At 47.2% G+C, this 24,976-nt stretch overlaps 2 protein-coding genes across 4 annotated transcripts in view; one reads left to right on the top strand and one right to left on the bottom strand.

Moving 5' to 3' along the window:
• Nucleotides 1-2,363: 2,363 nt before the first annotated feature.
• Nucleotides 2,364-7,836, top strand: PCBD1 (pterin-4 alpha-carbinolamine dehydratase 1). The gene is made up of 4 exons (XM_040975898.1): nucleotides 2,364-2,428; nucleotides 5,906-6,037; nucleotides 6,582-6,662; nucleotides 7,368-7,836. Exons 1-4 carry the CDS (start codon nucleotides 2,426-2,428, stop codon nucleotides 7,464-7,466), a joined length of 315 nt encoding a protein of 104 aa, XP_040831832.1. The 5' UTR covers nucleotides 2,364-2,425; the 3' UTR covers nucleotides 7,467-7,836.
• A 936-nt stretch (nucleotides 7,837-8,772) lies between these two features.
• Nucleotides 8,773-24,976, bottom strand: part of SGPL1 (sphingosine-1-phosphate lyase 1) — a 48,727-nt gene continuing 32,523 nt past the window's right edge. For all 3 annotated transcript variants that reach the window (XM_040975897.1, XM_040975896.1, XM_040975895.1), the window contains 8 exons: nucleotides 20,638-20,726; nucleotides 18,954-19,059; nucleotides 18,164-18,262; nucleotides 17,352-17,501; nucleotides 15,897-16,135; nucleotides 14,676-14,822; nucleotides 13,705-13,825; nucleotides 8,773-13,255 (listed from right to left, as the gene is read on the bottom strand). In XM_040975897.1, coding sequence (XP_040831831.1) covers nucleotides 13,115-13,255; nucleotides 13,705-13,825; nucleotides 14,676-14,822; nucleotides 15,897-16,135; nucleotides 17,352-17,501; nucleotides 18,164-18,262; nucleotides 18,954-19,059; nucleotides 20,638-20,726 — 1,092 coding nt within the window. In that variant the 3' untranslated portion in view covers nucleotides 8,773-13,114. The remainder of the gene's footprint in view (nucleotides 13,256-13,704; nucleotides 13,826-14,675; nucleotides 14,823-15,896; nucleotides 16,136-17,351; nucleotides 17,502-18,163; nucleotides 18,263-18,953; nucleotides 19,060-20,637; nucleotides 20,727-24,976) is intronic.

The following is a 24,976-nucleotide window of genomic DNA, read 5'->3' as shown; positions in this document are numbered from 1 at the left end:
ATCTCAAATAGAAACCCTCAATGTAATACGAAACAACCCCCCCCCTTTTTTTTAATAGACAGGAAAGCAGAATAGGAAACTCATTGACATTTACTTGTGGCAAATAAGCATCTGAAAGAACAATCACCATCAGAGTCACCAAGGAAACCCAAAATCTCAAGGAGGTGAGGATTCCAAATCTCTCATGTGAAAATCCAAAACCTAAAATATCCTGTGATATTGAACATTCTGAGTGCTGATGTCACCTGACCTTCTGGGTGTGGCTGCATTCAAAACTCGAACACTTTGGTAATGCTGTATACACTGAAGCAGGTGACTGGCACAGTACTTAAGATGCCACTTGGGGGCCCCAGCGCTGTAGCCTTGTGGCTAAAGTCCTTGCCTTACATGCTCAGGGATCCCATATGGGTGCTGGCTCATATCCTGGCTGTTCCACTTCCCATCCAGCTCCCTGCTTGTGTCCTGGGAAAGCAGTTGAAGATGACCCAAAGCCTTGGAATTCTGCACCCGTTTGGAAGACCCAGAAGAATCTCCTGGCTCCTGGCTTCAGATGGCTCAGCTCTGGTCATTGTGGCCACTTGGGGAGTGAACCAGAGAATGGAAGAAAATCTCTCATCCTTTCTGTAAAAATCTCACTTTGCAATTAAAAAAATTTTTTCGTTAAAGTAAAAAAAAATGCCACTTGGGACATCAGAGGCCTGACTCCACTGCCATGCCCAGCTTCTTGCTAAAGTACAGGCTATGGTCCAAGCAGCTGGATCCTTAGTAGTTCCCCACATGGGAGACACACTGAATTCCCAGCTTGTGACATCAGCCTGGCCCAGCCCTGACTCCTGCAGGTATTTAAGGAACAAACCAGCAGATGAAAAATCTCTATCTTTCAGATAAAAAAAATTAAAAATTTTGGAAATAGCATTGTTACATAATGTTATTTAATACATGTTTAATATAACAGTACATAAAATTATCATTAATTTCTTGTTTGTTTTTGAGTTCCATGCCCAGGAGGTATATACAAATGTAATTCTTGTGCAAATAATGTTTTACATCTGAAATATGAAACAGTTCTGCTCACAAGCATTTCAGGCAAGGAATTGCAATCTAGGCCACTAGTTAGAATGGGTAAAATTAAAATGACTGACTACAGCAAGTGTTGGTGAGAAGATATGGCTGGGAGCCGCCTACATTGCTACTGAGAATGTAAACTGATACAGTCACTTTGGAAAACAGTGTGGCGATTTCCCAATCAGTTACAGACTTCCAACCTCTCCTACAACCCAGACATTCCATTCCTAGGAATTTACTCAAGAAACAAAGAAAGCATCAGTCTAAACAGAGACTTGTGCTGGAAGGTTCCCGGCAGTTTTATGTGTAAGCCAAAGCCAGCAACCAGAACATCCACAGAGCATCGCTAAACAAACTGGAGGGCTGCTGGAATCTACAACATGAACACGAGATCTCAAAACGCTCACGGACAGCGGAATTAAAAATAAGTTTACTGGCGCTGACATTGTGGCACAGATAATCTGCTGCCTGTGATACTGAAATTCCATATGAGCCACTAGTTCAAGAGCACTTCTGACTCAGCTCCCTGTTAATGTGTCTGTGAAAGCCAACAATGGCCCAGGTGCTTGGGACCCTGCCACCCACGTCAGAGACCCAGATGGAGTTCCTGTCTCCTGGCTTTGATCTGGTAGCTACTGTAGCCATTAAGGGAGTGAATCAGAGGATGTAAGATATATCTCCCTCCCACCCCACCATCCTTTAGTCTCTTAACAGAGAATCTCTACCTTTTTTTTTTAAAGTTTCTTTGTGTCTCTTGTTTTATTCTTTCAAATAAATATTCCTTTAAAAATTGTTTTGGTGCTAAAGAATATAAACTGCATAATAGATTTTTATAATGTGCATTTTCCCTGAGGTTCAGGTGGCTCCCTCTAGTGGAAAAGCCCGGCCACACTCACACACAATGCACGTCACCATAGGTCTGCGACTGCCTGCTGAGGGGCTTCCTGCAGTAGGGGGAGGACGAGGCCAGGAGTGAGGGTCACTAGTCGTCGTCTCATGGGGCGGGTGCTTTCCCAGGGCAACCCTTAGCAAAGTGTACATTTTTAAATTTCCAATTTATTGTATGTCAATTCTATCTGAATACAAGGTTTTGTTGTCAAGTTGGGTAATGTCGCACTGATTCAAGTCCGCAAGCAGGCACCGTTCCCCCTCACCACCACCCCACCCCTGTAACTTGCAAGCAGAGTGCTTTTGTAGGGGACGAAGGTGCCGGAAGGGAGCCGGGCCCAGCGCCTCGCGCCGTTAATCATTACCAGGGGGCGGCCCGAGCGCGGCCCCGCCCCAGGGCGGCCACAGTGCACCGGCTCTCCCGCTCAGCAGCCACCTGCTGCAGCCGCCCGCCGCCCGCACACGCAGCGACATGGTGAGCGGGGGACCGAGCCACGCAGGGGGACATGGAATGGGTTGGGGAGGGTCTTTTGAGCCCCCAGCAGGGATCTCTGTCGGGGTCTCCGCCCCCATCCCTCCCATCAGTGGTGGTGGTGCCCCGGCGACTGGGAAAGCTAAGGCCGGCAGAGGGGGCGGGGACGGCCAAGAACTGACAGACAGAAGCCTGGGCCTTCCTCTGCTTCCCAGGCCCTGCTGCTCAGGCAACGCGCGCTGGGGCCCGGCCTGCGCCTTCTCCGGGTGCGGGCGGTGGCTAAGCGTAGGAGGCTGAATGGCTGCGCGTGGCCACTGCCCTTTCTTGCTCGCACTGCTGAGTGTAAGCTATGGTTGGCACTCACCCACTCCACACCCCGACACTGGTCCCCGCCCCTAAGCCTAGTCGGAAACCTGAGCCCTGCAGCGAGGGATTAGGGTCCAGGACGTCACCTGCAGGCCCTGCTGACCCATAGGGTGTCTCAGACCCTTAGCCCTACAGTGATCCCTGGAAGCTGCACTAAACAGTCCATTTTTGGCACAGGGGCTTGGAGAGGGCGTGAGTGCAGCTGGTGGCTGGGAGCATTGAGTCCCCCATGATGTAGAGCTAGGTAATCAGTAACCCCTCCAGACACTTCCCTAAGCCCAGTGTGACTGAATGCAAGGCTCCTACCCTCACCCCTGTCCAGCCAGCAGCCCCTAGTGGCACAAGGTGGAGGGTTCTGGCAGACTCTAAAGAGGAAGAGAGCCCGTCTGTCCACCCACCCCCTTCAGCACCAAGAAAATAAACAGGTTCTAAGTCTTGGCTGAAGGCCGTTGCTTGGATACATGGACCCAGCTTCAGCCACCGGGAACAGGCCACCAGGGCAGAGTTGGCTGGGTCCTATTGATACAGATGTGTGCTGCCTTCTCTGCTGGCACCTGAAGCAGAGGAGAGAGAAACCAAGGCCCATGGGTCCAGAGACAGCATGGGTTTTCAGGATTAAGAACCCTGCAGCCCTGTGATTATGCTCCCAAAAATGCAAGCGCTCCCCCCCACAAACTTACTTGCCCCAGGGGAATTTTTTTTAAAGCAGGTGGCATTGTTCAATAACAATGCAGTTTACTGAACTGTCCCATTGGCACTCTGGAGGCTCTTGTGCTTTTACTCACAGAGCCAAAGAGGTGACTGCCATGTTGCAATGTGGCTGGTAAATGGTTGGATGGGGGCTTGAACTTGTCCCCGCCAGTAGATTCATATCATCTGTTCTGTGGACTGCCTTGTAAAATCTAAACCGATCCCTCTCCAGTTCCCTCCACATGTGAGTGTGTGGTTGTCGGTCTTGCCTTCTGTCTGTTTCTGCCACAGCATGGTTCTGGACTCCCTTCAGCTCCTGCACCCCAGCCTTCCTAGAGCACAGAACTGACCCTCGTCCCCTTGTCATTCCTGGCTTGGTCAGTGCCGGACTGAGCTGCCTGGAAGGCATTTTGCACAATAGGTAAACAGGATGGGACACTAGATTTGGCCAGTTGTCCTTGACCAAGTTACGTCCACTTTGGGGACTGAGCCCTTGGTTCAAAGCTTCTAGAAGAGAAAAGAACATGGCAAATCTGAGACCTGGGCCTGGCTGCCAGGGCCTAGAGGCTGCATGATGCAGTGGTGCCAGCGGTTGCTGTCTGCAGAGTAGCTCAGTGGCTACTGGGAGCTGACTTGCCCTCAGACAATGGCACACACAACATGCTTTGGGAAGGCCGCTGGTGCCCTCACCAGGAGGGAGGTGGCAGGATTGGCAGACGAGTGATCTCCTCTCTCTCGAGGCCTCTGTTTCCTCTTCAGCACACCCGAAGCTCCCAGGAGGGAGTGAGGAGGACAGAGTGGTATGAGAGGCCAGGCTGGACAAGAGGATTTTGTTCCTGAAGGGAGGTGATGGGATTCACCTGTACCAGGTGTGAGTTTGCTTTCCCTTCCTCTTTAACAGATCTTAGTTTGCGAATTATATATTTCCCTTGGGATGTTCAGATAGTATCAGGCCTGAGAACCAATGAGGGAACAAGTCTGGACCCCACCTCCTAGGCAGAATGCCACCCTTGGAGACTTCCCTCTTGTGGCTTAAAGACCTTCTGCCCTCTGGTCATCCACAGCCAGAGCAGCCAGTGGGGGCAGGCTGAAGCCCCCCAAAGGGGCCTGGCATCGTGCAGCAGGGAGTCAAGCTCCTTCCTGCATTCCACATCTGAGCACTTGTTCAAGTCCCTGCTGTTCAGCTGACCTTGTTCCCTGCTAATGTGCTTGGAAAAGTAGCAGGTGAGGGCCCAAATGCTTGGGTCCCTGCCACCCATGTGGCAGGCACAGATGCTGAGTCCCAGGCTCTTGGCTCTGTTCTGGCCTAGCCTTGACCAGTGCAGAGATTTGGATAATGAACAAGTAGATGAAGATCTCTTGCTCTCCCCTGTCATTCTGTTTCAAATAAATAAATATTTTAATTTCCTTGAAGATCTGGAATCCTAAAGGAAAAAAAAAAACTGAGCCATTTTAATATTTTTACAGCTTCATAAATCATTGTCTAGATGATTGCTGATGCATAAGGCTGTACATTGGATTCAGACTCATCAAAGAAAGGGTAGTTCCATTTCGTTTGTAGTCTTCAGTCATGATTAGAAGTCATTTGTATGGAACTGCTATCAAACTGTCTGGATGCATCCCTCTTTATGTCAGGACTGTTGGGAACTTTGCCTCCTTGTCACAAAGCCCAGCTTGCTCACGTTCACCTCAGCAACAGTACCTTTGGTGATTATTCCCAAAGTTGTAGGTGATGGGGCCAAGTTCTTTTTTACACCAAGTACTGGCAGCTGGAAGAGGGCTTTTGGCTAAGGATGTATCACGTGGCCTATTTGAAACCTAAGCCCTTTGGTCTAATGAATCTTTCACATCAAAGTGGTTTCTCATACAGCCCTTCGGAGCCAAGAAGACATTATGAGCCATAGTCTCCCGTACCTGTTCTCTTGCCTGTCTGACTTTTAAGACTTCCATTTCTTCCTAGGCAGAGGCATTTCTCTTTTTGTTCCTGTTTAATCAGTCTGGAAGGACTTTAGCTACAGACTGTCCCCCTCTGTCTGGCAGCCAGTCATCTAGCTGCCTCCTCCTCAGGAGTGTTTAGATCATCTTGGGTCTTTCTCATCAGTATTTTCTCAGCTGGCACTGCTATGGTAGAGTTTAGCCTGCAGAACAACCAGCTTTTTTGGCCTTCTTCCATGAGCTTCCTGGCTTGTTTTTTTTTTTTTTTTTTTCCCCTTTCTCATGGCAATCCAAACCATACCGGAGTCTTTCTGGCGAGATTCAATGTATTCTGTTTGGTGGCATCTAACTGTGTTGCAGACTCCGGGGAGGGGGGGGGTGCTCAACTTTTCGGTCTCAAATGGCACCAACCCATCCTGCAGGTTGCAACATGAAAGCAGGGCCCCAGTACAGAGAAAGACCCTGGATCTGTGCCTTTCTCTCCTGCAGGCTGGCAAAGCACACAGACTGAGTGCAGAGGAACGGGACCAGCTGCTACCAAACCTGCGGGCTGTGGGGTGGAACGAACTGGAGGGCCGTGATGCCATCTTCAAACAGTTCCATTTTAAAGACTTCAACAGGGTATGGCACCAGGGTGGGCAGGTTTCAGACTGGGGCTGGAGATGCGGTGTCTCACTCCAGGCTTATCTTTTCCATACAGTTTTGTTAGTCAAGGCTTGCAGATGCTATTCTAAGCCACTGGTTTGGGGACTATGCCTGGGGGAAAATGACTGTTCCTGGCTAGCTTGGGAACTGTCATGTTTGGGTACTGGAGAGAGTAGGGATGTGTCTCGGGCTGTCCCTACCTGGAACTTTTCCAGTAGCCAATAGGTGTGCATCCAGGGACCTTTTTATAGCTGGAGATGGGCCAAGGCTAAAGCTTCCTGTGGTGTGTGCACCTTGGCCGTGTCTATAGTAACAGGGCTTTCTCGCAGCTGCAGACACGGCCTCTAGCTCAAGCCTCAGAACTAGTGGAGGATGTTCAGTGGGACCTGATTGGAGCTAGAAGGGTCTCCCTGAAGGAAGCTGGTCCGTTCTGCACACAGGCAGGTCAATTTCAGCCATCAGAACAGTTCCCAGGAGTCCTGTCTCAGTACATTAATCTGGATCTTACTTCACTCCCCAGGCTTTTGGGTTCATGACAAGAGTGGCCCTGCAGGCTGAGAAGCTGGACCACCATCCCGAATGGTTTAATGTGTACAACAAGGTGAGTGACAGTGGTCACTCTATGGTGCTGTGTCCGTCCAGGTTTTGAGAACTCCAGCCCATTCTGAAGGCTTCTTCCTCACATTTAACTCTGGGCCCTCCTCACTCACAGGTTCTTCTTCTGGTCCTTTGCACTTGTTCCTTAGAATCAACATAAATGCCCCAGAGGAAGCAGGCAGATTCCAAACATGTAAATTCAAACATCTGTGGTGAAACTAGACAATGGAAGACGAAACCCGAAGTTCTGGGGTTCTGGCTTGTGAAGTTGTTAACTTCTGTAAATGGCGTGCACCTCTCTGGAGGTACAGATCAGGGAAAGGATAAACTTGAACCCAGAATATCCAGGCACAGCAGATCAGACTGTCTGCTTAATGAATTGAAACAGGCATTAAACGCCTGCCATGTAGTCAGAGCTCTGCAAACATTCAGGGTGGAGGAGATGGTGTCTGGATGTCAGGGTTGATTTTGTCTTTACCCTTCTGGTTGTTCTTGATATATCTGCATGTTAATTTTTTTTAATTCCATAGCCATTCTTTTTGAAGTGCATCCAAGGGGAGCTGCAGTAGGAGACTGGGTAGCTGTCTCATTACAGATGTGCAGGCAGACATGGTGGTGTCTCATGCTATTCCAGAACCCGTGGTGACACTGACTCCCACAGCTAGTAAGGATAATGGAGAGAGTAGCTTTGAATTTCTGTTTGTTTCAGGTCCACATCACCCTGAGCACCCATGAATGTGCGGGCCTTTCAGAACGGGACATAAACCTGGCCAGCTTCATTGAACAAGTAGCAGTGTCCATGACTTAGACCTTGTGCTTTGATTCCCTTTGCGGCGAGGGCACGGAGGAGCCTCTGTTCCCGAGACTTCCTGCCTCTGTGTAGGGATCAGGCCTTGTTGTAGGAAGATGCCAGCATCACCGTGCCACCTGGAACGAGGACTTTTTCCCATGCACATCTTTGTCCTCTGGGCTGTTACGTTACACTAATTTGAATAAGCTCTCCCCTTTCCTTACAATTTTTCCATCACAGTAATTATTTCCTAATAGGCTGCCTAGCTTCCTTTCAAACTCATTTACCAAGAAGCTTGTCTTAGAGCCTAGGGCCCCAAAATAAACCTCAGACTACGCAATGGAAACACCTGGGCTTTTCTGCCTTAAATAAAACTACTGTATCACTTGGTCTTGGGCTCTAGAACCTTCTTTTCCACAGGTCGATTTCAATAGATATCTAAGTTAAAAGGCTCATTCTGTATTAAGTACAGCTCAAGATACTGGGGGCAAAAGAGGGACCACCCACCCTGCCTACAGGTTCATTACCATCTACAGCACTAAAACAGGAAGCAGGTAAGCTATTACCAGACAGGATGAATAGTTAGTCTACACAATAGGGTATGAAATGTGCTGAGTGATGAAAGTGGCTGAGGAGCACCTGAACGACATGAAGGTGTGTGAGCATGTTTGTGTGTTTTAAGGATTTACTGATTTTTATTGGAAAGACAGATATACAGAGAGGAGATACAGAGAAAGACCCTCAATCTGCTGGTTCAGTTCCCAAGTACCCGCAACGGCGGAGCTGAGCCAATCCAAAGCCAAGAGCCAGGAGCTTCTTCTGGGCCTTAGGTGGTGCAGGGTCCCAAGGCTTTGGGTCATCTTCTACCGCTTTCCAGGCCACAAGCAGGTAGCTGGATGGGAAGTGGGGCAGCTGGGACATGAACTGGCATCCACACGTGATTCTGGGAATGCAAGGTGAGACCACTTGGCTATCGTGCCAGGCCTAAGCATGTGTTTTTTATACCTGCGGAACCAACATTTGCAAAGGCAGTCATCATCTAGAAAGGGGCCTTATCATCCTCCTCCCAGCTAACTATGTGTCAACCTGACGGTCTGCTCAGGTTTTTGGTTCTGCATCTGTCCTCGAGGTGTATCTGAGTGAACAACTGAATGAGGAGACTGAATAAAGCAGCTGGCCCTCCCATCCAGGCAGCTGGAGGCATAAACAAAAGGGCTGGCCCTTTGGTCCACAGGAACACTCCAGCTGCTCAACCATCTTGAGCTGGGCCATCACTTCGGCTCTCAGAGACCAGTGAAAACATCCACCTTTCTGGTATCTCTGGTCTTCAGGCCTCTGAAGGACATGGTCCTTGGAAGGACATGGTCACTTCTCTTGGGTCTCCAGCTTCCAAATGCAGACCTTGAGACTCAGAATCAGATGAGCTAGCTCCTTATTTAACATCCCCTTCTTTCACTGCGGATACTGCTTCTATTTCTCTGGAGAACCCTAATGGAGAGTGTTTGCAAAAATTAACTGAAAATAGAAACATAGATAAGTTTATATTGTTAAAGCTATGCACAGAAAGGATAATCAAAAGGAAAAATTATGAAGACACTGGTTGAGTTTCTATTATTTTTGCATGAAAATAAAATCTTTTAATATGATGTGCCTTCGTATGCTGACTTTCAATCCTGATGGTTTCTATAGTTTCTTAGAACTATAGCAAAGGTCTCAGGGGTCACCTGTGTTAATTCCACTAGTGAGATGATGGAGGCAGCATGTAGGAGCTGACAGACTGTTGACTATTTCAGCAATAACGGAGCTGGTTCCTGTAGGTCCTGAGCCAGCCACTCATGAGCTATTGTTGGGAACAGGCAGTGTGCATGTCACATGCCATCATTCCACATATGCCCTGATGCAAACAGACGGACCAACCCATCTCCTAATGCTCCTACCTGTGACTCCCAACCTACAAGTCCTGCCTAAGGACCAAGTTAACTCACCAATGGCCACAGGGATTTGGAGCAAGCAACTGACAATGTGAACCATCGGCCCTGATGAGTCAGCAGCCTCCAAAATGGCCAGGAAAGACACACGGTGGTGACTGAGAAGTAAGCATACTGTCATGGACAGTAAGAATGGCAGGACACTCTTTCCTAGCCAACATGCTAGTACAAGACTGTTAATACCTATGCTGATGGCAACATCTCTGCAAAGTTCAACATCAACAACACATGGCGCTGGTCTCTCACCTGCTCTGCTCCTAGATTTTTCAAGTGTGCTTTCATTTAGGGACTGGGGGACAGGCACAGAGATACATCTTCCTGCTTTGCTGTGGATCAAGGGTTGAACAATGCCAACACAGACAGCATCACAGTTGGCTAAAGTATCTTCATATGGGACAAAAACTCACTTAGAAATAAAGTTTATTCTAAAGTTAATCCAAACAATTAAAATTACAGAGGAGGACATTGAGGAGAAAATAAATTATGAGAAGGAAGAAAACACAAGAGAAAACAAGGCAAAGAAGATTCCAAGGAAAAGCCAGCATTGTACCACACTGGGTAAAGTCACTGCATGGGATGCCAGCGTCCGGCATCAGAGAACCAGCCTGTGTCCCAGCTGCTCCACTCACAATCTACTTTCCTGCTAACTGTGCCTGGCAAAGCAGGGGAAGATGACGCCAACACGTGGTTCCCAGACACTCAGGTCAGAGACTTGGTTGGAGTTCTCCATTCCTAACCTGTGTATGGCCCAGCCTTGGCCACTGCAGCCATCTGGGTAGTGAATCAGCATACTGAAGATCTCTCTGTCACTCTGCCTTTCAAATATATAAGTAAATCTTTTTTTTTTTTTAAAGGCTTTTGCCCATCCAGGTGATAGCTGGCCTCAGTCATCATCTCTGCTTTTGCTGGGTCCAGCTGAAACCTGCTCCCAGCTACTGAGAACCAAAGAGAAGATAGTGGGGCTTACAACTTAATAGAGCACCTATAAGCATCCCAGATACTGTGGCCTCCGAGATGAGTCAGTAATACAGGCTGGAGGCTGAGAAGTGAGCATATTGTCATAGACAGTAAGGATGTCTTCCTAAACTTGCTAAAACAGGTGTGCCCACCACTACTGGTGTGGAGACCAGTCCGCTAGATACCTACTAAAAGGTACAGTCCTCAGTCACGACTCACTTTGTATCTGTGGCTAAACAGAACCATTTCACCACCAGGGGGAGCTCTCGCACAGCTCTTCAACAACAGCCACCATCCCATGTTGTGATCTATGTACCCAAGTAAATCAACAAACGCAACCATACACAAGGTTTACAATCTGAGACACTTAATTATTTAATTGCTTTTAGAGATATTATTGCTGAATTAGGAAAGGAGCATGGAAATAGGAGAGAGAAGGCTAGAGAAGATAAAGAAAATTTAAAAGAAGTAAGTACCATTTTCCAAGTATAAAACTGGTCTTAATAAAAGTCACATGGCAATATATTCACATGACTAGTTCTAATGAAGAATGAAGACAGTACAGTTTGCAGAAGCCAGAGGGACATCTGCCAGTCTAATGATAGTGTGGAGACACCCTGGCCACCTGTGTGGACCACAGCCGAGGGATGACTGTGTGCAGACACCAACATACACAAAATAAAGTCTGCCAATGCATTAAGTCATTAAGTGCATTAAGGCTGTAAATTGTAAAGTGGCTACAGTAGGTCCCTTTGAAAAACACCATGAGCCCTGGGACACCAATGCTGCCCCAGCACAGAGGACAGGAGGGGCTCAGAGGTCTGGTCCTTGGGGAGACACTGGCAAGCATCAGTACATCCTTGAGGGTGCCTGCCTCTGTGCTGCTCTGGAGGCCTGAGACAGGCCTTGCATGCATCTGACTAGTCATACCCTCTCAAGCAGGTGCCTGCCAGTTCAGCAACCGTGTGACACCCATGTCCTAAGGGTTCCCAGCCTCTCTCTCATCCTCTCTCTCTCTCATATACAGAATCTTGGTACCTACACAGTACTACAGAGCAACCAGGAAAGAAATGCACTCCCTCCCCAACACACACACACACACACACACACACACACACACACACCCCAGAATTATAAGGCCCTGTGCAGCTCACCCCAGTCAACAGGTGACAAGTACAGTGCTCAAGGACAGCCAGACAAGTGTGCTGAGGATTAATGTAAGGTCTGGGAGTAAAGGTTCTCCCCCACCAGGAGGCCTGTGGTGAAAAACTAGAGGTGAGCAACTTAGAGAGGCTGAATGTTCCAGAGTCCCTGAGGAAAGTTTCTCCTCACTTTTCCTAAGTCCTTGCTGACCCAGGCAGAAACCTCGCAGTTGGGTCCATTGCCCTGGTGCCTGCTCACAGCCGAGGATAAAGGCACATGATATGACGTCATGATAGGATGGTGGCTTCGGCTGGATCAGGCACCCAGACAGGGGAGAAGAAGGCAGGAAGTAGGTGCAGGGATGCTCCTGTCCCTGCACCACCCTGAGTCTCAGGGAAGGAATTCCAGCTTGGGGCCACATAACTACTTGCTGTCCTGTTCCAAAATGTAACCTCATCCTGCACTGCTCCCCCACGGCTGGGGCCGGGAAGTCCAATATCCAAGGCGAGACTGCTGCAGTGCCTCTGGGAGCTGAGCAAAGGGGAGAGTGGGACAAGCATAGAGAAAGAAAGAGACTCTCCCACTTCTCCCCACACCCACCTAAGGCAAGTCACGGCCACTGGTAGAGGTGCTCTGAGCTGTCCCCTCATGTAGACATCATTTCAGGACATGGCAGCTTAAGGCAGTGGGGGTGCAAGGACCGCCGCCAACTTCGGTGACATGTATTCGGACCTGCATGCTCTAGCTACTGGGATGTTCAGAAAAGCAGAGAAACTAGTCTCTGTTCTGGCCAGGAGATGTTTCAGGTGTGCAGCAGTAACTGCCAATTCAGGGAAGCAATGTCTTGCCAGAAAGTTGTAAAGTCTCTAGAAACTGCATTCTTGTCACAATCCAAAAAACTAAAGGGAACCTGGTTGCAAACAACAGTCTCCAAAGACGGTGGCAACTGAGTGTCCAAGGGGGCTTTGCAGGTACAGAAAGGTACAACCGGTGTATTCAACTCTGCTCTGGGAGACTGGGGCAGGTGGCTCATGCACTCCACTCCTAACAGAGAACAACAGCTGATTAAGCTGCATCCTAGAGAAGTAAAAGCAGTCACGAGAAGAGAGAGAGACACGCTGAGCCAGAGAGCTAGCCTACCCTGGAGCAGAGTGTTGGAGGAGTCCCTACTTAGTGCCCACGCCACCTGGGAACCATCTGTGATGGACCAGCCCCAACCCTGCAAAGTCTTAACAGAGAAGCTCCAGGAGGCTCTCACATCCCACAGGGCAGAGCTGCTACACCATTGGTGAGGGAAGCTCAGAGGGAAGTTAGAGAAGGAAGAGGTTAAAGTAATTCCTAGGGTAACATCTATAACAAGGGCAAATTCATTATGTGACAGAATCCCTGGGGCATTTAAATTAGAAACCACAGAAAGACAACAAAAAGAGGGACAGGAATCCTGAGGTTCAAGTTGTCTTAAGGTCTATCTGGTTGTGCTCCAGGTCAAGACCAGATGCCAAAGTTGTGCATGGCTCTTCCATACCCCCTAGAACCTTCTGAAGGTCAGAGGCCCCTGTGGGCCAGACAGGTGCTGGCTCAGCGGGGTTCTGGAGCCCCATTCATCTGGGGGCCCTGGGCGATCGTGTCTGTGCTGTACAGGCTGTTCAGGAAGACCGATGTCAGTTCCGCAACCAAATTCCTGTCAATGATGGTCTGGGCATTGCCGTAGATGGCACCCTACAAAGCCAACCAAGAGCATGGCATTAGTGACGATGGACAAGCAAAGTTGGGGCTACGATCCCCCTCTCCTCTGGTGCCAGCCCCTCGGCATCACTCTGGCAGGAAGCCAGCTGGTGTGCTGGCATTGTGTTTCTCACAGGTACTTTCCAGTCTGCCTTCCTGCATAAAGAAACTATTCTATGAGATTTGCAATTGAAAATTCCAGAAAAAACACATTTATTGCCTTTGCTGAATCAAAACTGTCTTTTCAAATGGATGTTACCACCAGCTGTGCTTCTAGAGCAGATGCTAGTTTACAGGATGTTTATATATCTTTTCCAATGAACAAAGGAGAGGCTAGGGCTGAAGGGCAAGGGGCAGGAAGAGACTTGGGGCCCTTCCATTCTTTCAAATCCCGTACACCAATCCCTAACTCTTGAGAGAAATCCATCTCCAAGAGTCCTTACCATTCCTGTGGTCTTTGCTTTAGGGTTCTTCATTATTTGGGTGACAGATTCCCGGACATCCTTTAGGAACTGGGTGGCTACTCGCTTCCGGGTGTGTACTAATGTGATGCAGAAATGAATACTATGGGAGAACAGAGACAGAAAGGAGAGATAAACCTTGAAAAAAAGGTAGAGAAGTGTTCTAAAATAATGCAGCCCTCGTACAGGGAATTACTGGCACTACATTATTTATGACAGGTTCACTGGCCTGCAAGTGCTCCAAGCACTGGACACCCAGGATGCTGAAGTCCTGGGGTGGGTCCAGGGCCTCGCAGCAAGATCAACAACCACAGCTAGTTGTTCTGTCCCACCTCTCCCTCTTGCAAAGTGTCAATTACTGCTCTTTAAAACACACAACCACCACAGGACACTAAGAGGCTATAATCCCATAAGGAAAGGACTACATGGCTGAAGTTTTGAAGGATGGCAAGCAAAGAAGTCGCCCTGGAGTAAGGACTTGGCACACACAAGAATTGCGAAGAGTCCAGATGGGAACAGCGATGGCACAAACACATGTGAGAGTGAGCCGCACACAGAGACCCCAACCCAATCATTCAGCTGCAGTGAGAAACGCATACGTGTAACAGAAGACTGGGTGTCAGAGAAGCACCCCATAGACAACAGCAGAATTAAACCATCAGTGACCCCAGCATACTGTGACCCAGGTGATGAGCTTCGTGTAAGAACAAGCTGAGTGCTGAGTGAGAGAAATGCCTCAGGGTTGATCACCTGATTCTGCCAGAGATGAAAACTAACCGTGGTATTCTTTCCATCTCAGATATGAAGCAGCAAAATGGAAATCCTACCAACATTACAGCTTCTCCTGAAGTGCTGAGCTGAGGCAGCCAAACTGTACCTCAGGCTACTGACAGACCACTAGAGTTCTTCCAAGTCTTGGAGTCTAGGAAGGGAAAGCGGCTTCTCCAACTTACCTGGGCGGGAACTGCAACTGGTTCAAATTCCAGCCCTTAGCAGTCATCAGGTTAGAAAGTCGGAAGATGTCAAATTCACGGGAACCCAGAGCGATGACTGACAACTGAGGATTCCCAAAAACAAAGATGCCTTTGATATTTTCCAGTCTTAAACAAAGAAAAGGAACAAAAACAAAATTCAGCCACAGACTGTCCTCTGATTATTGTCACTTTAACCAAGTCTCAGGTCTCCCTCACAGTACAATCCAGCCTTCAGGGGCTTTGTTCTTCTCACTGTCTGAAATAACAAGGTTACACTACTACCAGTGGATAGCACAGAGACCAGAATCCCAAGATACTGCAAATATCCCAAGGCCCTCCCCTAACTAGACCAAACAAATCCAAATCAGTGGTTTCTAATTTCTCTAACTCAACTCCAAAAGGACATGTCCCCAGGGATGGCTTAGGGATTGAACAATAATGAAAAATCCTGGAAAAATAATTTCCCATCTTCTGTAACAGTAAAATAAATAAATAAAAATAAATAAGCAAATAAATAAATAAATAAAAGAAAATCAATCATCTAAATACTCCCCAAAGCCAGAAACTATACAGTGGCTCACAACTCAAGGCCCTGGTGGAACTGAAGAAGGTCTTTTCCACGCACACAGGCCTATGTTCTGTAAAGTGTCTGGCAGGTAATGTTACCAAGAGGCACATTAGATGAACCAGGCAGCCACTTCCAGCCTTGCCTCTCCACCTACCCCATCTAGATTTCATCACCTTTCTCTCCCCTGCCTCATTCCCTTCTCATTTCCAATTTTGTCCCTGTCCCAGTGCTTCTCCAGGTAGCGATTCCTGGACCAGTTTCATCATTGTCTCCTGGGCTCTTACTAAAAACGGAAATCCTCAGAGCCCCCTCCCAGATTTACTGCATCAGAAATTCTGGTCATCCAGGTGATGGGAGTGCTCACTCTAGTTTCAGAGCCACTGTGTAAACCACTGGATTGTACAGCAGCACCAGGAAGGGCTATGTGTTGTTAAAAGGTGGCCTCAGAAACAGGATGACCACCACATATGGTCCTGCCTCTTCAGATCCTCCCAAGATTGCTCCTAAACTGCTGTCCTAAATCCTGCATCTTTCAGGCAATGGCAAAATGGCCCAGGGCCACAGAAATGTGGCCAGGCAGACGTCCTGAGCCCACTGGCTGAAAAGGCAGAATTGAAATGGTGCACACATACTCTGACTTGAGGAACCGAGCCGTTTTGATGATCTGTTTGGTAGACTCAACGTAGCCACTCTCACCGAAGTACATCAAGGCAGCCCAACAGGCTGCACTGATGCCCCCAGGCCGGGAGCCTGCGATGCTTGGAGAAGCATAGATGCCACCCTGCCAATCCGTGCTAACGAAGAACTGGTAATTCCTGTACTTCTTCTCACTGTACAGCACCACGGAGGAGCCTTTTGGGGCGTAGCCATACTGAGGGAAAGAAGCAGAGAGGTGAAGGTGGAGTTCTGACTGGCAGAGCTCTTCCAGAGCAATGCCCATGTAGCTAGCAGCTGCTCTGCAATGCTTCCACCCGTGAGGGGCACAAACTCAGAACGCTAAAAGGGATGAGAAACTTCAGAGATGAAATTTAAATTCCCTGTCAGGGATCAGGCAGCTGAGGCCTGAGAACAGCCCTGTTAATGGGCTACTTAGTCCCTTTCACATCCAACATGTGGTTTCCTTCTTTAACCTGTTTTTCTAGAGCAATATGTCCAAATGCAAACAAGGATAAATTTCTACTGAAAACCCAGGAAAGATTGAATTGAAGGCACTAGGAACAGTTAAAAATGACCATCTCCCTGTGATTTTTTGCTTGATGCTGTACTTCTTTTTAAGAACATGATGGTGCACAGAATCTAAAAGCTTTGAGAAAATGTGTGTAATCAGTTTCTAAACAGCAAAGTGCCCTGCTAGGTTACTCTTCGGAAGCTAACAGAGAAGTCACGTCAGCCCTCAAACCACACAAAATGGATGGTTAATGAAAAAAGAGCAAAGCAGCTGTCCGAGGCCAAGGTGAAAACAGATTCTGACTAAAAAATCTGCCACAGGTCATGCATAGCTTTAAAAGCAAGTCTTTACTATATATTCTAATTTAAAACATGCTCTAGAAATGCAGCACTAAGCCAGGCAGACGTAATACTTTCACCACACCTGGATGTGTGTTCAGACCTCCCTGTGCTGTACCAAGGCCGGTAGACCTGGCTGCTTCCCACGGCCTCTACAAGACACTCCTGAGTACACAGGTTCTTCCTTCTGTCCACAGGGTGCCCCTGACCACTCAGCTCAGGAGCCATGGCACTAACATCCACTCCCCTGAAGGTCCAGGATTACCTGCATTCCTCAACTTCTGAAGCAGGACTCCATGGAACCACTTCTTACAAGGGCCACTACGTCAGCATGTCTAGGTTATACACGATCAGTATACATAGAAAGTATCTTGACCAGTGTGAGACGAACGTTACTGGACCCTTTCCACTATTGCTGGTCACCTCTATCACATACCCTGTCACTTGGACTAGCTGACCTGGTGAGAGCAACCCCCAGATGCCATTTTATACTTTCGGGGGACACCATACCTAAGCCACTTTATTCTGTTGCTAACAGTAAAATAACTAGTTGCTCACATCCGACCACCTCCCTGGCTTACCTTATGGGTATCGGCTGAAATGCTGGTCACACCTTCCACCCGGAAGTCAAACGGCCGATCCAATGGATACCCTGCTTTCTCCATGAAGACAATGAGGAAGCCCCCGAGACACGCATCCACATGCAGAGGGATTTTGTATTTGACAGCCAGCTAGTTCCAAAAACAAAGGACATAAAAGTCGCTCATCTGTAATCACAACCACAAGAATTCTGCAGGACACAGGTGGTTGGGAAGGTATCAACATCAGGCTGCTTTGTGCCAGGTTTCCATGTTTAAACACCTGGCTATTTTTAACACTGCCAGCAAAGTTTATCCTTGAAATGTATTTAGTCTGCAATAATTCTGCTACGTGCTATCTATTGATACGCATGACCACAAACTCACTGTAAAATTGAGTAGGAAATGAATATAGCTCTGACCAAGACTGCCCATGGAGAGAGGAAAAGGCCCTGCTTTAGTCACAACAGAGTGGGAGGGGGCAGAGAAGATGCTTGGGACCTGCCCCACGTGCAATACCACCCTCTTGGGGGCGTGCTGCTAAATGCAGTTTACTTCTTTACATGCATCAACAAGTCAATACTACTTCAGAACATGCAGCCTAAGAGAGGCCTTGGCTTGTACCACCCTTCCCCTGTCGAGAAGGCCAGTTGGGCAGTGGCTCCAGAGCTGCAGGGCTCATCTCAGGGCTGATGGGAGCTGTTTTCATGAGTGCAGCTGCATCTAAAGTGAAACTACTTCAATTCACTCAGCACAACACCATTAGTCTGAGAAGCTCAATATGGCTATGAGCATAGTCCACTTCTCTGACATACCTTGGCCACTTCGGGGATGGGATCAATCGTGCCGTGACCAAACTGTGGAGCAGAACAGACGAGCATGGCTGTGTTCTTGGAAATGGCTCTTCTCATTGCCTATGGGTTTAAGGTGCAACACTGAGGACTGTATCATACTCCTTCCCCCCAGTTGGGCTGCCAAGAGCTATCTGGACAGCAGAGCTTAGCATACCCATCCTGCCCCTACCAACCCGGGAGAAGGCTGTCTCCCTCCACAGGGGTGGGACATGAACAAGTCCAGGTAGCTACATCTAGGGGGAACTGAGATCAATACCAAGCTAAGAAGCAGCAGAGATTCAAATGGGAGTCACAGCCCCACAACCGACCAGCAGAAACCCTGCATGAACTAAAAGCCAGTCTGGCTGCTCATCTGGGAAGGGCAGTAACATGGCTTCCGTGACCTCCAGGACTTCTGTGTGCTCCTGATAAAATTAGACAGTTCTTCCATACAAATGTGTGGCACAAAAATAATGTCTATTATACTGGCATGGGACTAATTCAGAGCAATCAAAACCCTAATGAGAGTCTTGGGCAAGTCGGTCCAAGTCCATTTCAGAAAGAGAAAAGAAAGGAAAGTGCTAATACAAAGCAAAAACCAGGCTATTCTAGTGCTGAGTCAGGGACAAGGTCACTCCCTTCAGGATCCATGCATTTGTGACAAGTCTGAAGCTGTGGTGGGTCAACACTACTGGGAGCAGCTGTTGATGTTCAGGTAGCCCCAACCCAATCAGAAAGGCCTTGCCTGCCTGCTAGCTGCTGGGAGACTCACCCGCACGTCCACCTCCATCATCTTGTCCAGTGGGACCCGCACAATCTTCATGCCAAAATAATTGGCTGCTTTGTCAAATGCAGCATGAGCACTTACGGGAGCCACACTAGATAATGGGGTCAGAGTGGAGGAGGAGAAAAAGGAAATTCAGACCCAAAAAGGATTCAAAATGGACAAGGCAAACAGCTAAATTAAACTGCCAGGAATGAACATGTGACCTGTTGCCCCCAAACTATTACAAGTTTTATCTACTGATTTTCTGTAGAAACCTTTTCCCTACCAGTTAAAAAAATCATTTTTGACAATAAGAAAGGGAACTCAGAAGTATTTTTAGCAGCTCACATTGTGGCACAGGGGGTTATACTCGCATCCCGTATCAGAGTGCTGGTTCCGGTTCCCTCCAGTTCCCTGCTAATACGCATTGGAAAGCAGCATAAAATGAACTAACTACTTGGCCCCCTGCCACCTATATGGAAGGCCAGGATGGAGTTCTTGGCCCCTGGTCTCCACCTGTCCCAAATCTATTTTTGCCATTTGGGCGGGGGGGTGAATCAGCAGATAGAAAATTTCTGTCACTCTGCATTTCAAATAAATAAATACATAAATCTCCTTTTTAAAGGAAGTATTTCCATTTCAAGACGAGATCTGAAGCACAAATCAGGGCTAAGAGGAGAAAGCTAAGGGACGGAGCACTCGGATGAGAACAGTATTGGGGAAAGGGTCACGAGGGTTGGTCATGAGAGAGGCAGTGTCCTGACTCAAGGCACACCAGGGCAGAGACGCAAGGCTGCTGGGCCACCAAACATCACACCAGCAGTAACCCCCCCCGGCCCCACTGTGAGAGAATACAGAACTCCAGACTCTCAAATACTCATTTCCCCTACATCATTTGGAAGTCATGTTTCAAACAGCATTGAAAAGGGAACAGTCATGGCTAATCATGTGCTATTAGATCTCTCTCAAGTGACTCCATTTCTGCAATGGATCTGTGCCCTTTAGGGAAAACATCTCCACCACAGCTGAGTAGGCAGCAGGCACCAAGATCCAAGATGAAGAAAGACTGGCAAACTGAGTTCTCTTCAGCCAAGTATGAATCATCTAGCATGAGACTGGGCAACAAAACCCTTTAGTCACCGCCCTTGTGAGAAAAGCACTAACCCAATCACGCAGTGTAAACACACTGCACAAGAGAGGGTCTAGAGAAGAAAGTATGTCCAAACACCAAAATATGTCCGTGAGTGACAGAGTGGATAAATCTCACTAAGATGGTAAAGTGGTCACCCCAGCAAGCAGACTGGACCTTCCAAGGCTGTACTGTGAGATTCCTGCTCATTGAACTGAGACAGGTAGAGAGCTTGTCTCAGGCTCCAGATAACTGATAGGAAACTTCACAGGATTCAAAGGGTAGTCTAATTGCATTGCTTCTAGAAAAACATCACTCCTACTTGGAGTATATACACCAGGGATAAACTTAGCACAGTTGGAAACAATTATAAGGAGTAACTGACCAATTTATCTGCCTAGAATTGTGCCCATAGGGACAGGACAAGGGTAAAGGGGCCAGGATAGGAGTAGAGAGCTAGACGTGCCAGAGGAGTAGAAATGGGGAGAGAGGGTTGGTTCTAAGCAGCAGGGCTCCAAAGAGACAAACCCAAAGCGGGGGAGAAGAGCTACATATACGTACATCTCTGGAGTTTTGATCCCCTTCTCTCTAGCCAGGTCCCGATAAGCTTTGCAGGCCATCAGTATGCTTTCTGTGCCCCCTGAGGTTACCTATAACAAAGAAGAGATGCCATTTGTGTAGGGGGAAGTTAGGGATTGACGCAAGCATGTGCTTCCTGCCCTGAGGTTGGCAGTGTGGGCAGAAACAAAGATCTGAATGCATGCTGAAAGGCAGACATTGTTGTATCTTCTAGGAAGGAAATCAGGCTTTGTTGGCTGAGCTCAGCCCTGGCTCAGGAGAAGAATGAAAACTGCTACGAAAAAACAGCAGTTCTATATTGTCTGGACACATGCAAACCCACCCAGCTCCCACTTATGCATGATCTATTTATATTTTCCTTGTTAATTCATCCATTATCAGACAGGACAGGCTAACACTCTACTTCAAAGCATCTGAATTACTTATGTTAAACCGAATTTCAGTGCCTGTTGAAGAATCATGAGACATGGTGAAGTTACAATTTTAGTAAATTATGCAATCATTACAAAATCAAAATGACATTCAGACTTTCCAAAGTAAACTTGCGGTTTTGACAAACACGAACACCAGAACAGCAGAAATTTCTACTTAGAAGTGTGCTGCCTTGATTATATGAAATCAAAACAAAATCCTAACGTTTTTAAATAAAGTAAAACAATTTCCTGAAACTGGGCCAAGCTGCTCTGACAGACAAGTTCAAACAAAACATCCAAAGGTCTCTTCATTTGTCCTATTATCCCCATTGCACTACAAACTCAGGAAGGTAGAAATGTACCTGCTCATGATACTCCAGTACCTGGTCTGGCAGCTAACACCAAACAGATCTACCCTCAGTCAAGAGCTACTGATGCCAGACATGACTGTCAGAAAACCATGACCAACACATAACAGCCACTCTCCTTCTGATAATGTCCAGGAACAACTGCTTGCAAAAACGAGACCTATCCCTTCACAGCTGCTTACTGTATCTGTGAACTCTCATGAGCTCCTGGAGGGCCAAGAAAACTGAGTCCCTGAGGGATGAAAGTGATTCACTAAGTGGTAAATAAGACTTCTTGTGCTTGGGCATTAAGGAAGCTGCATGAGACAGAGAACCAGAAAGGACGATTCCTGGGCCTCCCTAAAATAATATTTACCATGAACACAAAATCACGATGATCAGGACTTACATGGATTATCTGCTCAGAAAAGATAAGTCATTTCTGGTTTCAGGAGGTCTTCATGAAATATGTGGCCATTATCCATCTAACAATGTACTGAGCTTGAGGGCATGGGACACATTTACCAGACTCTGCTTCTCTACCCTGGGAAAGATAAATGCTGACAGCTGAGGTCAGCTCTCAAATCAGCAGTGTGTCCTATGGCTTAGCATAAAACCACAGAACATCACAAGAGGAACAAGCCAGCTGTGGAGAAAGCCCCCAGCTAAGTCTCTAACTACACCACCTCTTTGGAAGGGCCAGCCATAATCTAAGCAAAATTCCCCCTAAATTCCTGGTCACCCACTTAGAATATCCTATCTATTCAAAGCAAACTAAATCAATGGGCAAATTCAGGCATATTTTCGACCATAAAGGAAAAAAACTAAACTTTGCTTATAATTTTTATTTCTAATCCTCAAATTCTGTGTTTGACAACATCTGATCCCCCCATTTCTCTCCACCACCCCACCTACCCACACTGCATATGCAAAAAGCAAAAACAAATCCAGAAACTTAGGTAAGAAAACAGAGGCCCCGGTAGCTATTTGTTATGTTCAACTTCCTTCAGGGTATACAAAACCCCCAAAGTATGTTGTTCAGAAAACCAAAGCAGCACATGACCTACTTGGAAAACTTGCTTTCAAAGGCTGCTTAGACCTGGTGGCACCTGCCAAGAGTGTTTCTATGGCAACATGATGTGTTTTAGCCTATGAAGTCATCATGACCACTGAAGCAAATTAAGGCTGAAGACCCATGACCAAGATGAGCTTAAGATGCTCCCTTGGGGACCGTGTAAAGACTGCCCAGCTGGTTGGCCTTGTCTTCTGGCTTTCTACTTTGGAACAGATCGCAAGGATTGGGGTGATGGCGATGGGGGCAGGCAAGCATACTCAAGTGAGAGGGAGGGATGGAGTCAGTGACATCAGTCAACGTGCCCTTCATTTTAAGGCACTGGGACTTGGACTCCTCCAATCCCTGACACATCCACTGGAGGCTGAAATAGGGGAGATAAGGGTTCAACTGCAGCTATGCAATCCCTGCAAGGCTGTGCTTCTGGATCAAGATGGCAAATTCAAACTGCTCCACAGATCTGTCTCTCAGCATCTGAAATAATGTGGGGGAAAAAGACAAAACCTGCCATCATGACAACCAAATAAGGAAATGAATAGTCTGATGCAATAAATCTCAAATATGGGCAAGCAAGCAAGCCAAAAACAAAACAAAACAAAACAAAAAACACCCAAACCCACAGAAACTAATTCACAATGGCAAGTAAAGGTGCAGCAGAGGGCATACCACCCTACCACCCTAGACATGGTACTGCAGTCAGCAAATTCCTGAGGATTCTCATTAATACTTGCAAACCCTCAGGGGAGCCAGGGACCAGCTCCCTCAATTTCCTCCCTCTGTGTTCAGCGAGTGTTAGAGAAGCCTACAAAGGACAAGCAAGGAAAATGGGGGAGTGAGAACTTCTGGAATGACTTCAGAGATACAGCATGGATTAAAGAATCAACAGTCCAGGGTACTGGTCCTACAAACTGGGCAGTAAGCTCTAATCTTTCTAAGTTCTCCCAGGCTCTCACAATAGGCCCAGGAATCCTAATGCAGATGGAACAACACTTCAGCTGAGTCCTGCCCTGAACCAGAACAAACAAAATAAACAGGAGTGGACAACCCTAGGAGGAGTTAAGCAGCAGGAAAATGGCAAGGATGCAAACCAACTGCAGGGGCAGGAGTGGTAGCTAACAAACAAAATTAAAGCCCAACACAGAAGGCAACAAGCTACGGAACAAAGCAACCCTTCAGAAGTGTTTCCCACTCTAGGGCAACATTATAAGAACCTGAGTTAACAGAATGAGAATTTAGACATAAAACAACAAAGTAGTATATGTACCAGTACAAAACTAATAAAGGCCCTAGGAACAACAAGAAACAGAAGAAATACTGTTAAAGAGAGCAATGCTGACTTAGACAAAGTTTAAGATGCATTTGGTAAGCTCAGATTAAAAAAAAAAGTTCACAGATCAATGCCATTTTCCACTGGGAGAGCTCAGTTCACATGGCAATGCACAGACAACTCAAAGGCCTTCAGTCACAAGATGGGTGTGACTGGAAATCTGTCAACTCTCATGAACAGCTGAGTAACAAGAAAAGCTAGAGAGACTAAAGATTGAGGGGGAAGGTGTTTTCAAATATACATAGATGTTATGTGGGGAAAAAACAATGACAAAACTTCTATTTCCAGCAATATAGGTTATGTATCTTAAGGAAACTAAAACATTTTCTAAAATCATTTTTTAAAAAAAGCTTTTGGGCCCAGAGCAATAGCTCAATTGGCTAATCCTCCCTTTGCTCAGCACCTGGATCCCATATGGGCACCAGTCCGTGTCCCAGCTGCTCTACTTCCTATCCAGCTTCCTGCTTGTGGTCTGGGAAAGCAGTGGAGGATGGCCCAAAGCATTGGGACCCTGCATCCACATGAGAAACCTGGAAGAAGCTTCTGGCTCCTGGTTTCAGATTGGCTCCGGCTGTTGTAGTCATTTGGGGAGTGAACTAGCAGATGGATGATCTTTCTCTCTGCAAATCTGTTTTCCAATAAAGATAAATAAATCATTTTAAAAAAAAAAAACCTAAGTAAGTTTCTAAGGGGATGGTACTTGGCAATTAAGATGCCAGGTAGGGGTCTGGAGCTGTGGCTTGTGTCACCAGCAAACCATATGGGTACCACTTTCAGACCCTGCTGCTCCATTTTTGATCTAGCTCCCAGCTAATGCACCTGGGAAAAGCAGCAGAAGATGGCCCACAGGCATGTCACTGTATTCATGTGGGAGACCCAGATGAAGTTCCTGACTCCCAGCTTTGGCCTAAACCAAATCTGGCCATTGCGGAAATTCAGGAGTGAATCAACAGATGAAGTTCTCTCCTTCTCTCCATCTAACTTTACCTTTCAAATAAATAAACTATAAATACACATACATACATTCACACACACACACACACACAAAGAGCTTACAAAAAAGTAACTATGTAAGGTTCCTCAGATGAGTTCCATAATGATTAAAGGTGGAAACATTATATGATTATAAATTTATTTGAAAAGATTAACACCATACAGACCA

This window comes from Ochotona curzoniae, unplaced genomic scaffold (genome assembly GCF_017591425.1).
Source record: "Ochotona curzoniae isolate NIBS_2020 unplaced genomic scaffold, NIBS_Ocur_1.0 contig_2692, whole genome shotgun sequence".
Lineage (NCBI taxonomy): Eukaryota > Metazoa > Chordata > Mammalia > Lagomorpha > Ochotonidae > Ochotona > Ochotona curzoniae.
The sequence above is the reverse complement of the archived record's forward strand: the minus strand, read 5'-3'. Positions and strand labels throughout refer to the sequence as shown.

Excerpts from the sequence above, each read along its gene's own strand:
- PCBD1 (XM_040975898.1), top strand. Across the intron at positions 6,038-6,581 it reads ATTTTAAAGACTTCAACAGG|GCTTTTGGGTTCATGACAAG; the intron begins GTATGGCACCAG and ends TTCACTCCCCAG. Across the intron at positions 6,663-7,367 it reads GGTTTAATGTGTACAACAAG|GTCCACATCACCCTGAGCAC; the intron begins GTGAGTGACAGT and ends TGTTTGTTTCAG.